Raw genomic sequence first — 14,998 nt, forward strand, 5'->3', positions numbered from 1 at the left:
GATTCTCTTGCCCCACGGGCTCTGCTTGAGGATCTTCAACTTGGACTTGATAGGAGAAGCTTCCAAATTGGATTGTCCATGTTGGACGTGACGATGGATTTGTCTCCTCCAGCTCAGGTGGCCTTGAAAGCTTGACAGGGGAATCTTGAGCGATTTTGTTGCTGAAACTGACTCTTTTTCCGTATTTTTTTCCCTTCTTGCGTGTTACCTTGGTCCAACCTGCTTCTTCTTCTCTATTCCAGCGCTTCAATTCTCCAATCCATCTAGCTCCGCCATCTCTCCAGAGATGGAAATACACATCAAAATGTTCTGTAATGACTCTCTTGAGATCACAAACCTTGAAACCCACTTGCTTGCATGAGACCACGAATCTGAAATGCCTATCTTGAATGTAAGTGACATGGAAGCCAGCGGGCGCTCCACCGAGGCAAGCATGCAGCGCGAGACTAACTGAGTCCTCAGTCAGCCGGAAGGTGTATCTCCGGAAAACCGCTAGCAGAGAGAAGGATCCCGCCGGAGACGAGGATGGATGATGCACCGGAGCACCCAGATCCGCAAGAACCATGTTTTGGAAGTTTTTGCCACGGCTGAAGTCCCAGCTCTCCACGAGTTCCGCCAGTTGCTGATCATGCTCCAGCTCAACCAACTTGGTCAGCGGAGCCATGGCGAGGGGTCGCTCAGGAGGAAAAACCGCCCCAGGAGCCACGGGTCATCGATAAGAAGATGAGAGCATTTCGTGCTTTCCAAATGTGCCAAAGATTAAGCAGAATCATGTTGATGTGGACCTGATCAGGAAGAGCACTGACACCGAACAGCCAGGGTGTCCGAGGAGTAAGCCCAGCAGTGTCAATGAGCAAGCGGTCCCATACAGCCCGAGCTCTGGGGCAACGAAGGAAGAGGTGATCGTCCGTTTCTAGTTCATTGGCGCAGTGCTCGCACATGGAATCCTCCAGGGCACGGATGCCACGGTAGTGGAGGTGAGCTCTGGTGTTCAGTCGGCTATAGTAGAGCAGCCAGCCGAAGAACTTGACCTTGACTGGAAGCTTGGTGTTCCAAATCCGCATTGCGTCGGGTTCGTTGGCGTCGTCAGAGTGGAGGATAGAGTATGCTCCACTTGAGGTGAAAGGAGCGTTAACTGGGTGAATCATCAAGCGCCGGTCAGCCGAGCCAGTGACAGTGACTTCGGCAATACAGTCAGTTAGAATCTGGAATTCAGCAGCGGCAGCGTTCGTCAGGCGAGCGCGTAGGTTGCCACGCAGGGAGGTCTGGAGAATCTCACGGACTGTAACATGGGGAGCAATAGAGTGTGAGAAGAGGGAAGGGAAGGTGTCAGAGAGTGGAGCGCCCATAATCCAAGTGTCAAGCCAAAAGGCAGTGCTATTGCCGTCACCAAGCCCCAAGTGTCAAGCCAAAAGGCAGTGCTGTTGCCGTCACCAAGCCTGACCATTGTCTGTTGTTGGAAAAGATTCAGACAATGGGAAACAAGTTTGCCAATATTAGAGTCAGAGGAGTAGGAGAGGAGTGCAGCGCCATATTGATCGTGAAGCCAAGTTTTCCAAGGGAGAGTGATGGGGTCATGGAGCCGGCTGGTAAACTTCATGAGTAGGCATTTGTTTTGGTCTTCAATCCGTTTGATCCCTAACCCTCCAGCCTCTTTAGCCTTGCAGGCTTGGTCCCAGGCGATGAGACATTGAGCTCCATTGCAGGTGTCCTCACCGGTCCAGAGGAAGGCCCGACGCTTTGATTCAAGAATCTCGCAAAGTTTCTTGGGGAGGGCAAGCGATGACATGTAGTATACCAGGAGACTGTTGAGGACAGCGCGCACTAGAGTTAGACGGCCACCAGTGCTTAATAATCTGGCCTTCCAGCCAGCGAGGTAGCGATTGAAGATGTTGATGAGTGGTTGGTAGTCTGCTAGACGGAGTTTGTAGGGGGAGAGGGGCAAGCCGAGGTATGTTTGGGGGAAACATGCCCGAGGGCAGCCAAGGATGGCAGCCATGGTAGCAGCAGTAGAGTCATCCACGTTCATAGGCACGAAGGTGGATTTGTGGAAGTTAATCTCCAGACCGGTTGCCAAAGCAAAGTCATCCAGAATCCTTTTGAGCCGAACCATGGCAGCAGCTGTCCCTTCGGTGAATATCAAGGTGTCGTCAGCGTATTGTAGAACTGGGCAAGGCAGAGCGCTATTCAGAGGGTGGGACAAGGAGTCGACAACGTGTGCCTTCTTGATCAAGCTTTGCAAAACATCGGCCACAATAATGAACAAGTATGGAGAGATCGGATCGCCCTGCCGGAGCCCGCATTTGCAGTTAATCCACCGTCCTGGAACGCCGTTCAGGAGCACAGATGTTTTTTCCGGTGTGCAAAATAGTGCTAACCCAACGGCGCCAGCGAGCATCGAACCCTCGGGCACAAAGAATCAAGTCTAAGCTGCGCCAATCCACAGAATCAAACGCCTTCTTGAAGTCAAGTTTCAGAACCGCCGTCGGCACTCGTCGTTTGTGGCAGCAGTTCAGGATGTTAGCCGCGAATACAAAGTTTTCAGAGATGCACCTGCCATGGATAAAGCCGGTTTGGTTCATATCAATGAGCTCAGTGATCACCGGCTTGACCCTGTTGGTCATGACTTTGGTCAGAAGCTTCATAGGGCAGTTTTGAAGCGAGATAGGTCGGAAGTTCTGAGGGGAAAGGACACCTTTTTTGGGGAGGAGCACAAGATGAGCGCGGTTCATGCCATCAATGTCGAGATCTCCGGAATGAAAAGCGGAGAAAAACCGCAGGACCTCCTGGTCAAGAGACTGCCAGAAGTTGATGTAAAACGAGGGGCCGAACCCATCGGGGCCGGGGCTGGCATTCTTATCCATGGAGAAGAGGGCGTCGGCAACCTCTTGTTTGGTGAAGGGAGCCGAGAGTGCCTCCCTGTGCACCGAGGGAGCAGGGTAAAGGTCAGATAGGCTGAAATTCCAATCTGTCACGCTGTGGCTGCCGAGGAGATCGGTGTAGAAGGAGCTGAGGATGTCGCACTTCGCGGAGTGCGCTGTGTAGGTTTGGCCATCGTGTTCGAGGCTAGCGATCAGGTTTCGGCGTCTCCGACCAGATGCAGCAGCATGAAAGAACTTGGAGTTCTCGTCCCATTCTACCGCGACCCGGACCGAGAAACGCTGTCGCCAGTAGGCGAGTTTTTCTGAATTGATATCTTGAAGCCCTTGGATGGCGAGACGCCTAAGTGTGGCTTCACCGTTGTGGAGAGGGCGTGTCTCCTCGAGCAGGTCGAGGGCACAGACGAGCAGCTTGACATCGATCTCGCGCTGTGCAAGAGGAAGGCGGCGTTTGGACCACGAGCGACAGCGCGCCCGGCAAGGTTTGAGACGTTTGGTGAGGCTGCACAAGGGGAGCGCGGCCTGATGGTCCCTGATGCATTGCTCCATCATGTTCTTAAACGAGGGGTTCAGGAGCCAAGAATTCTCAAATCTGAAACAATGAGCCCGAGGAATGGTGGTAGAGACCGAGACGAGGAGAGGCACGTGGTCGGAGGTATATCTGGTGAGCGTGGCCATGGTCGTGTTCGGGAAGAGGGCATCCCAAGATACAGAGATGAAGCAACGATCTAGACGCACGAGAGTGGGGACAACACGTTTATTACTCCAAGTGTACGCCCGATCGACCAGTGGTAGTTCAATCAACGCAAGTCTCTGGATGAGTTCATTGAATCGATTTGCTTCGGCAAGGTCAAAATGGTCGGAGTTTTTGTCCTGCGTGTCCCTGACCATGTTGAAGTCGCCGACAAGCATCCAGGGGGTAGTGATCCCAGCACAAAGGTCATCGAGCTCAGCAAGGAATAGATGTTTTTCTGCATGGTGAGCTGGGGCATAGACATTGGTGATCGTGGTGCAGAGTGACGTCCAGAGACAAAGTGTGGGCAGTGCGCCACGATCTATTGACAGTTATCGAGCCAGCATCCCACGCGCAGAGCATACCACCAGAAGCGCCGACTGAGTTAGCAGCGACATGGGTGCTAAGACGAGAAGGGAGGAAGGAGTTGCGCTTCACCACTGAAGGAGCAGTGGGGAGCTTGGCTTCTTGCAGGAAGGAAAGAGACGGTCGAGAAGTAACCAGCTCGGCAAGCACATCCCGGCAGCGTTCATCCTGGCCAAGTCCACGAACGTTCCAAGATAAAAGGGAGAGCTTGAGGTTATTCATGTAAACGAAGGTGCACCACAGCAAAACAACAACAGCACGAACAGAACTGAACACATGTTACGAACGTGAGCAACAACAAGTTACACCGGCTTGCTCTACGCCGGGACACAAACCACAACCGACAACTACGGGTAAAGGGCAAACACAAATTACACCGGCTGAGCCCAAGCCGGGACCCCAACAACAACCAAAGCCGAACGCAGTCGGCACTAAGACAACAACATAAACACAACAACCAGGAGAGGCAGCTACTGCGAGAGGAGCCGGCACCTAGGCTCCCTCGAGAGGTTGGATAGGCCGCAGGCCCTGCCGAGGCAGAGAAGGTGGCGGCGAGTGACGCGTGGAGGCGGTGGGTGCTGCAAGACCTCAGCTCCTCGATCGCCTCCTTCAGGCGAGCAGAAGCACGGGAGAGGTCGAGCTTCGCAGCCTGGACGCGCGTTGCCTTCAACGTCGCATCCTCGTAGAATGGGTGCTCCTTGGCCGCCAACCTCCGGCTGCAGCGGATCCTGGACGCGCTGTCCACCGCGCGTTTGCGGCGAACGCGACGGCGTCGAGCAGAGACCTCGTGCTCCTCGACGATGAGGTCATGGAGGGAGGGCGCCTGCTGGAACGTGGGGCCCGGCAACTCCACACCCCCGGCGCCGTCCCCCTCAGTGTCGTTGGAGGGAGGACTAGGCAGGCGGGGGGGGGGGGGGGGGGAGGTCGCGCACCACGATCCGAGGGAGCCCAGCCAGAGCAGCGGTGCGCGCCATGGCGTTGACGGCACCGGTTGCCAGGGCCCCCAGCGGGAACCCCGGGCCCAGCAGGGAACCGAGGGTCAGGCACGGAGAGTGGCGGCGGCCTCCAGGAGTGGACCCCATCCTGGCGTGGCAGGAGGATGGGGGCCCACCAGTCCCAAAGGGCCCCGAGCGTGGAGAGCGAGTCGTGGCAGGACTCCAGGCGCGCGGCGTGCCAGGAGCACCACCCCCACCAGAGTTGGAGAAGTCGTGGTCGTGGGGGGGGGGGGGGGGGGGGGTGGAGCACCAGGCGGGTGTTCCCAGCAGTTGACCACCCGAAGCGTCGCGATCCCGGCCAGCCCCCCGTTGTGGTTGCGCACGATCATGTACTGGAGGACAGGCCGGTCGGCATCCACCAGGACGACCACACGGACCGCCGAGTAATTGGCGATCCCACCGCCAAGCAGCTCATCAACAACAACAAGACAGCTCTGATCAATGTAGCAAACCTGGCCGAGGGCCGAGAAGGCCGTGTCGATCCGCTCCGGAGCCCAGTGCTCAGGCGGGAAGTTGGTGACCGCGAGCTCGACGCGCCGGCGGTAGTGGCAGATGAAGCGGAACTCGGCGTCCTCGTGGCGGACGAGGCGCAGGATGCGGCCACCCATCTCGATGGAGCCAAGCTGGAGAGTAGCCTCACGGACGCACCGAAAGCACTGGGTGATGGGTGGAGGCAAAGAGCGAGTGCGTTTGAGCGTGGCCCGGCGAGGTCCATTTAAGGACGGGGCAGGCGGGGAGAGAAGCACCTCAAAGATAGGTTCGTGCGCTAGCCTGAGCGCAGGGGGATGGCGTCGCCATGAAGTCCTCCCGAGGTTGACACTCGTTCGGCGGGGGAGGTGACGGGCCATGGCTCGCAGATTTCAAGCGCGGCGTGGGCTGAGGTGACCCGACGAGCGGCGGCATTGAACTCACACAGCCAGCAGGAGTTCGAGGACAAGAACTCCGGCCATCCATGGAGTCAGACTGAGGTGGGATTGTGTGAGGGCCCACGTTATCCCTGGAGTCCGAGGGTTAGAGTTAGATTTGGCTTTTTGAGACTCATCTAACCCTAAAGTATCCAAACAGGAGGATTAGATTGGGGTTAGATACCCACCCTAAAAAATTATCCCCTCCAAGGGGTGCGGTGCTTATTGGGGTTAGATTGGGTTGGGCGCCATCTTCCCTCCCTCTCTCTCCCCTTCCAAATGATTCGTGCCTTTATTGTCCATCTAACCCTTCCATCCAAACATCTCTTTGGTTAAAGTTAGTTTATGGTTAGTCATGAGTTGGATACTAACTCTAACTCATAACTTAGAGTATCCAAACAGGGCCATGGTGTAATGCATAGGTATCAACCTTAGCAGGCAATAACAACACATCCCCTATCAAAAATACATTGCTTGCTTCTTTTGTCATTCTTAATGCATGTTAAGCAACTTGTTCTCAAAAAGTTCTCTTAAGATGTGTGTATGCCTATATGTTCATGCCCCTTTGTTAGATTGAAGAATTTCTGGCGACAGCTGATGAATGTAATCAAGAGCCTGTTCAAAAATGTTCACTCAAGCCTGGAGAAGTTCTTTGCAAGCACAAGGATAAAGATTTTGAGCATTTTGCTCATGGACTTTGTGAAAAATGCTACAACAAGGTAATCACATCTACTATGTATAGTCATTGACTTGCAGATTTCATTGGCTTTTGACACTTTGTTTGATTGTCCAGTTCACTAAACTGTCAGGTGGACTAGAAGGTGGTTGTGACCCTCCAGCATTCCAACGAGCTGAAAAGCTAAGACTTGAAGCTGCTAAAAGGACTGAAGATGCTGCTGCAGCTAAGGAGGCAGCGCTGGAAGAATCTCTTTGTGACACACAGAATTCTGATGTTGAGAATACCTTAACTCCTAGTAAGGTAATACCTGTACAGAGGAAGGCTAATGGCATGGACTTTTTTCCCTGGGTGGTGGTGATTGGTGTGTGCTCTTACGTGGGCATGGGCGGGCGCGGGGGGTGGGGGGTTTACAAGTATGCCTATATAAGAACATAAATTTAGTTCGCAATGAAACTGTTTATTCTTATATTTAGTTTCCTTCTTATTTTGTTGTCTGCATAACAGAGATTTTACATACCCACGTGCAATGTTTCCAAATTGATTGTTATAATCATCTTTGGTAAGTCTTAACTCTTCAAGTAAACAAACATTGTAGTTAAATAAGGCAGTATGTTAAATACACTTTTTAACTATTTGACATTATTTTTGCAACTTCACCAATTCCCCAACTTTTCCACCTTATAGTTTGTTTAAGAGTAAAATGCACTGGGGGTCCTTAAACTAGTTGACCTGTTCTGTTTAGGTCCATAAACTCCGAAAGTGCATTTCTGGGTCCCTAAACTTTTTAAGTCGTTCACCGCAGGTCCATACGCATCCATGTGGGCAGCTAGCGCTGATGTGGCACGCTGACTAGGTGCTCACTCTCTTTCTCTCTCTCTCTCTCTCTCCCCGTTCTCCCCTTGCACCACGCCTCTGCTTGCGCGCACGCCGCCGCCGCGGCCACTGGGGAGAGGGATGGCGCGGAAGAAGGAGGGCCGGCCCCGCGTGCGTGTTCGTGCCGCGGCCAGCCTCACGCCGCCCTGCCGCGCACCGCCATCCGCCGGCCTGGGGAGCTCCGAGCTCCACGCGCCGCCGCCGTGTGCCGACCGCGCAGGCCGGCCCCGCCGCCGCCGTGGCGCAGGCAGATCTGCGGGTCGTGGCCGTGGAGCAGCGCTAGGGCCGGCAGCGCGGGAGGGAGCTCCACCCGGACAGAGGAGGGAGGAGAGTCGCAGATCCGCGCGAAGCTGGCCGCCGGCGATCTTGGGAAGGGAGGAAGGATGCGCCGCTGCGGGGAGTGGCGCCGCCGCGAGGAAGGATCTGGGCGCCGCCATGGGAGAGGGGATCGGGGGAGCAGAGGGCCGCCCGGCCCTGCTCGCCACCGCTGTCGGAGAAGAGGAACGCCCGCGCCACCATCGGAGGCACGGCGCCGGAGATGAGGCAGGGACGGCGGAGGCCGCTCGAAGTCGACGCGAGAGCTGCCCTCGCGTCCTTCGCCCACGCACCGCCGCCCTCCTCCGCCTCCCTTGCGCGCCTTCATCGGGCCTCCTGGAGAAGACCGAGGAGGAGCCGCCTCCTCTGTTCCGCGCGTACTCCATCGCCGCGGCCTCCACTGGCGGGAGGGTGGCGGCGCCGTCGCCGTCGCCAAGAGGCCGCGAGGCCGCCGCACCATCTCACTGTCGTCGCCGCTCCCACGAACCCCGCGGCGCCGGTGACCAGCACGGACAGGCCCCTATCACGCCGAGAAGCCGCGAGGCCACCGCAGCTTCGCGCGCTCTGCTTGCTCCGGTGCTGGCCGCCGCGGCTGCGCGCGGCCCTACCGCGTCCGCGGCCGCTCCGCCCTGCCGGCGCGCGCGCAAGCGCCGGGGAGGAGGCTTGCGGCGGGGAGGCGAGCCGCCGCCGCCATGGGAGGACGGGCGCGCATCCGGCCACCCCGTCCGCGCCGGCGAAGGGATCACAATGCGCTGGAGGACGGCGGAGCAGGGAGGGGCCGACGCGGGTGGGGGGAGAGAGAGAGGAGGGAGGGAGGAGAGAGAGTGGGGAGGGAGAGAGAGCGAGTTCGGGCAGGAGGGCCCCTCCGCCGCCAGCCTCGCCTCGCCGGGGCTCCAGCCCCTCCGCCCGCGGTGCAGGGGGAGAATGGGGAGAGAGAGAAAGAGAGAGAGCGCATAGTCAGTGCCTAGTCAGTGTGCCACATCAGCGCTAGCTGCCCACATGGATGCGTATGGACCTGCGGTGAACGACTTAAAAAGTTTAGGGACCCAGAAATGCACTTTCGGAGTTTATGGACCTAAACAGAACATGTCAACTAGTTTAAGGACCCCCAATACATTTTACTCTTTGTTTAATGTCTGTTAACTTCATTCATAATTCGTATCCAATTTCACCTGCATTATATAGTATAGACGGTACTTCAGGATTGTAATTTGGATGATCGGAGTAAGGCTTCGATAATTGGTTTTGGATTTTTCCATGCTTCTGGTGCTCGAAGTAAACTAGCTGCAGATGTTTAGTGTGACAAATTGTCTACAAGTTCTTGATTTGTCTAACATATTACATAATATGTTATCTGCTGCTCCTGAACTGTATTTTAGGCTACAATAAAAGGAAACTTGTTCAGTTTGAAAGTTGATGACCTCTCTAAATTTTATGTCCACGTAGTGCATATTATTTGTTCAAATTTCAGTGCCATAGCCATGTGCTTATAGACCTGTTTCAAGACATCAGTACCAATGTCATATCTAGGCATATGAATGGGTGGAGGACTGGACGGCAGAAGGCATTGTGCCAGCAGAAGGGATCTAAGGTGATAGCCATGGACTGGATTAGGAACGTTGTGTCTTTGCAAGTTAGGATAGTATCAATGGATATAGGTTAGTCTCATAAGTTAATATCCTTGTTCAGCACTCCCTCTATTCCAAATTATAGGTCATTTTGACTTTTCTATATACATAGTTTTTACAATGTACCTGTCGATAGGTTTTTACAATGTACCTGTCGACAGGCACATCTAGGTGCATAAAAAACTCGGCCTACGGGGGGAAGAAACCCCCGAGCATTGAATAAGAGAAGACCTCTCAAGCAGGCTGAGAAAACCTATGATACGCGGATACTTCGCAAAACTCACGTACCGGTATCGGATACCGTATCGGATACCCGTACTCCACGGATACTCCCGGATACGTATCCCGTAAGTATCGGACTATTTAGATATTTTCAAATAATAAAAATAAATCGGATACTCATGGGATACCTGTGGATACCTGTCCGATACCTTCAAACCCTAACAACACCACTCAATCGCTTCGTATAAAGGTCCTCCGTTCAGCTGTGCCACCCTCTCATCCCCACTCGCGCAGCCGCAGGCCCGCAGCAGCCTCGCACGGCTCCCTTACTGTCACCGCCGCTCGGCCACCCGCCCACGCCTCCTCCTGCTCCTTCCCCGCTGCTCATCGCTCCCTTGCCGTCACCGCCGCCCGGCCACCCGCCCATGCCTCCTCCTCCTGCTCCTTCCCTATCGCTCGTCGCTCCCTTGCCGTCACCTCCGCCCGCCCACCCGTCCGTGCCTCCTACTGCTCCAGCGGCTGCGCGGCCTGTCCAGACAGAGGCCCGCACATCTGTTAAAGCACTATTTAGGGTGGTGCTGCGCTGCTGGAGCTCGCCGCTGGCGGGCCGCCACGGCCGCCGGAGCGTGCCTCTGGACGGCCCGCGCGGCCGCTAGAGAGGGAGAGGATGAGCTGCGGCCTCCGTAGAGGGAGAGTAGGAGCCGCAGCCGCTGGAGTTGGCCGCTACACAGAGAGAGTGTGTGTGCCGGAGGTTGGGGAAGAAGACGATCGACATCCATTCGTGGAACAGACGAACAGACGAACAGGTAAGATAAGGTTGGTTCTTTTTTCCTTTGCCCCTTCCCTTTTCTAATAATTATAGAACATATGAATATATGAGTTTATGACGTATTATAGTCCCTGGAACTTCTATTTTCTCACATTCTAGTTGGGAGGCATGTGCGGATGAGGGCCACCATTGCTTGCCATCAGCAGCACTCAGTGGTGGTCAGGGTTGGCATGCAGCCCTAAATTCCATTCAAGCCCTATTCTGCCTAGTGCCTACTTCTGTCGGCAATGTAAAAATAAATTTTATAGCACTAAAAAGATTTAATTTGAAAGGGTTACTCAGTGGGTGAAATCCTAGGTGGACACGTGAAAACAACCCCATGAAACATATCTAGAAGTTTTGAACAATTCCTAAAAAAAGTTACTATATGAAGGAGAGGCTAGAAGCTGATGTTCTATAATCATACAAATTATCAAGATCAAACTCAATTTCTTTCATGAATATATGAAATTTCGAGACAATGAAGGAAAGCCTACAATCAGGATAAATAATGATTGCAATGAATTTGTCTTTTCTTAAATCTTTTGTCGATTTCACGTGTCACCAAATAAATGAAGTTTTGTCTGGAAAATTTACATGGCTTTGTATGATCATGCCCTCTGAACACCAGACTTTTCTGGGAACTTTTTAAAACTTGTAAAGCATAAATGGTAAAAGATTCATTCTGTTGGGTTCTGCCCAGTGCATGATTTCTACTCTTTACCTAGGTAAAAGTTTCATTCTGTTGGGTTCTCGGTTTCTTAGTCACCCAAGCAGAAAGCATAAATGGTAACTCAAACGAAGGTTAGACGTAGTGCAAAGAGACAGAACTTCGCCTTCGTCGGAGAGCGTGTCCAGTACATGTTCGTTGGGGGAATTTATACCCCCAACCTTTATTACATCATGACTAAAATACCCCTTGGATGCCCGGAATATTCGTCGAATATTCCGGGCAAAGGGTCCTTTCTCGTAGATAAGAGTGTACAATTTGACTACCTACACCGAACCGTAACCCTTACGCTACCTCGAAGCTCTGAGGTAGCTTCAGGTGACCTTCGGGAGCCACTGCTAACCTTCGGATCTTCACCACCACCTTTGGGCGTCGCGGCTGACCTTCGGATCTTCACCACCACCTTTGGGCGTCGTGGCTGACCTTTGGATCTTCACCACCGCCTTCAAGCGTCGTGGCTGACCTTCGGGTCTTTACCGCCACCTTCGGGCGTCGTGGGTGACCTTCGGGTCTTTACCACCACCTTCAGGAGTCATAGCTAACCTTCGGCTACCTTTGTGACCTCCGGGTTCTTTTACCTTCGGGGTGCTTCCGTCCTTCGGGGTAGCGATCCCCAACACATTCGGCACCACAGGGTAACTTTGAACCATTTAGACCAAAGCAACAATACTGTTTGTGAAAAAAAGAATGTTTGGTCACTATAATCATCAAATGGTCCAAAATCTCTTTTTGTTGCTGAATGTTGGGATGTGGGGCATCGTTACATGTTTCTATTACCTTTTCTTTTACAACTTGTTATGTGCTTATTTCCTCCCTTTTTCTGTTCTCTGGAACATCACTTCAAACAGGGTATAAGCGGAGATAAATCTTCAGAAGTTGCATCTGAGGAACGCACAAATGACTCTATACTGTTCAAAGACCCTGAAGGAGGAGGTTTGTTACTTCCTGAACCATCACTTAGCAATACTTACAGTTTTCCTGTTTTAAATCCTTGTTTAGCTGATTTTGTTCTGAAAGCTGTATGCTACTTGCATGCTTAGGTGAAAATTGTGAAGGTGATGCTGATCCTGAAAACCTTTCTGATATTGATGATGTAGAGGTACTTTCTCAATGAGTTCTTTTTATCTTACTTTTCAGGATTTATTTATGGCAATAGTAGTTAGATGTGGGGTGATGACCAAGCAAGCTTCTGCAATTTGATGAAATGCTCCAAATTTTGTAGGTTGATTGGTACCTTCACAATGAGGAAGAAACACAATATAAAAAGATTATCTGGGAGGAAATGAACAAAGAGTACCTTGAGGTAAACGGTGACGCGATCAATGTGACACATTTTCTCATCTTGGACCAGAGGATGCTACTGCCTACTATTTGGTTTTACAGGAACAAGCAGCAAAGGAAGCTTTGGCAGCTGAGTTGGCAGCTAGAGGTGTTGTTGTGGAAGAGGGAAAAAAGAAAGTAAGAAACACTTTTGTGCAATTAAACTTCCCTGTACACTACACATTTGCTTACCATTTTATGCTGGGTGGTACAATCATTGGTGGATGTTTCGAACATAGAAACGAAGACATAATGAAGACACCAAGAGCTCAAAACCTGCTGAAACACCAGCAGAAGCAACATACAACATGCTAAAAAGAAAGGTAGGTCACTTGGGATGTCACATACACATGAAATAATTGTCCTATGTGCACAACTTTGAACTACTCCCTCCGTCCCAAAATAAATACAATTCTAGGACTGAGCACGCAAATCAATAGTAGGTGTAACATTACAAAAATACCCTTTGTCTTTTGTGATGAGTGAACGAGGTGTTAGTTGTCTTTTCTGAGAACCTTCCGGAAATTGGCTTGTCTTTTGTGGTAGGTGGGTCAAAGTTAACATTACCCTTTGTCTTTTGTGATGAGTGAACGAGGTATTAGTTGTCTTTTCTGAGAATCTTCTGGAAATTGACTTGTCTTTTGTGGTAGGTGGGTCAAAGTTAACATTTTTTGTGGGACAAATTTTGAATTCTAAAATTGTATTTATTTTGGGATGGAGGGAGTACGATTGTAAACTAGCTAAAGTTTAATATTTAATGTCCCTTCTCACAGGGACTTGGTTCAAAGGTTAGTGAGGGAGCTGTTGGCGAATTATACAAGGTATGCCTGTTATTTATGTTTATATTATAAGATATTATTCCCATGTAGAATTAATAGATTATACCCTGCTGTGAGTTGAATGTTTTGGAAAACTAAATGAACTAACAGCATTGACTATATTGCCCATTATACTACATTTTTATGACAATGGTGATCAATTCTGCAAGCAGACTAAAGATGACAATGGCAGCGCACATAAGAAAGAAGAGATGGATTTCGACGCACAGTATGGGCAGGACAATGCTGATGGTGAAACATTCGATCATGGTTACTACAGCTATGATGGTTATGACGACGATGGGATTTCGAGTAGCAGCATTTGCAGAACGGCGTGCTGATCAGCATGACCTTTTGGGACAAACTAGAAGTTAATCCAGAAGAGATGGGGCAAAAGAATCTTCATCTATACACTATAATACTTTAGTTTATTTTTTGAAGGGAGTTTTGATCGGATCAACAATTTGTCTATTATGTTGCTTACGATGGTCAACGTAGTTCTGTTTGTATAATGTGTGAAAATAGGTTCAGCCAGGTTGTAATTGTAACTAACTGCACCATTGCATTGTTCAGTATCTGTAAGTTATGTGTGACCAAGGCATCGTATATCAGGGCGCATTTAGTTCCCCCGCCAAAAAAATTTGGATGTCAAATCAGCACTTTGACCGAATGTCGGGAGGACTTTTCGGACACTAATTAAAAAACTAATTTCAAAACTCACTTGGAAATCACGAGACGAATCTTTTGAGGCCTTTGACCGCGTCATTAGCACATGTGGGTTACTGTAGCACTTATGGTTAATCATGCACTAATTAGACTTAAAAGATTCGTCTCGTCATGTACATCCAAACTGTGTAATTAGTTTTGTTATTTAATTACATTTAGTGCTTCATACATGTGTTTAAAGGGGAGGTGAAAATTTTTGGGTGAAAATTTTTGGGAACTAAACGCGCCCTCAATCCTACATGAACGAAATTTTTTGAAAATGTTTTGTCATCTGGATTAGATCTACTGTGCATCTACGTTGGATCTGCGACAGGGTGTAAACTCATAAAAACCGAGTTGGGATCTGCGGCAGGGTGTAAACTCAAAAACCGAATTGGAGAATGTTTCCACTAAAAATTAGTAATATTTTTTTATCACCTCAACTGTTTCTTATCCATTCAATTTGTCCTGACGCATCGACGTGTGCGATCTAGGTACTGTGCTGTCGCAGAAGACTGCGGCCACTACTGCACAGGTCCACGTGTTCGTTAGTCAACGGAAGAAAAAGTAATGTACGGTAATGATTGAAATTCAGTGATGTAGCTAGAATTTTTGCGTGAGGTACGATGAACCAAAATTTTGTTTACCTCGTCGCAAAATATAAGCATTTGTTGACTTCTACTGATCATGTTTGACCATTCGTCTTATTCAAAAATTAAAAAAAATAAAAACAATTAAGATATACTTCAAATATATACGATGATAAAACATATCATAAAAAAATAAATAATGTTTTCACATTTTTTTTTGAATAAAACGAATGGCCAAACATGATCAGCAAAAATCAACAAATACTTATATTTTGGGACAGAGGTACTAAATAGTATAATAAATCTTAAATTATAATATAAATAGTTTTAAACAGTGTAATAATAGTTTAGAATATAAACAACACAAGCTTAAATAATAAATAGCTAAATCAATTGAACTCAATACGTGAGTAATCAACAATGCAATATATC

The 14,998-nt window shown here is 50.3% G+C and overlaps 1 protein-coding gene across 1 annotated transcript; it reads left to right on the forward strand.

The window, feature by feature from the left end:
* Positions 1–5,773: 5,773 nt before the first annotated feature.
* Positions 5,774–13,882, forward strand: LOC120687290 (transcription factor IIIB 90 kDa subunit-like; the record flags this gene model as incomplete). Its single annotated transcript, XM_039969275.1, has 10 exons — positions 5,774–5,941; positions 6,451–6,597; positions 6,672–6,857; positions 11,982–12,066; positions 12,174–12,232; positions 12,356–12,436; positions 12,517–12,591; positions 12,693–12,776; positions 13,227–13,274; positions 13,445–13,882. Coding segments are annotated over 10 exons (1,101 nt in total), but the record flags the coding sequence as incomplete, so codon positions are not given.
* Between the last annotated feature and the right edge of the window lie 1,116 nt (positions 13,883–14,998).

This window comes from Panicum virgatum, chromosome 9N (genome assembly GCF_016808335.1).
Source record: "Panicum virgatum strain AP13 chromosome 9N, P.virgatum_v5, whole genome shotgun sequence".
NCBI lineage: Eukaryota > Viridiplantae > Streptophyta > Magnoliopsida > Poales > Poaceae > Panicum > Panicum virgatum.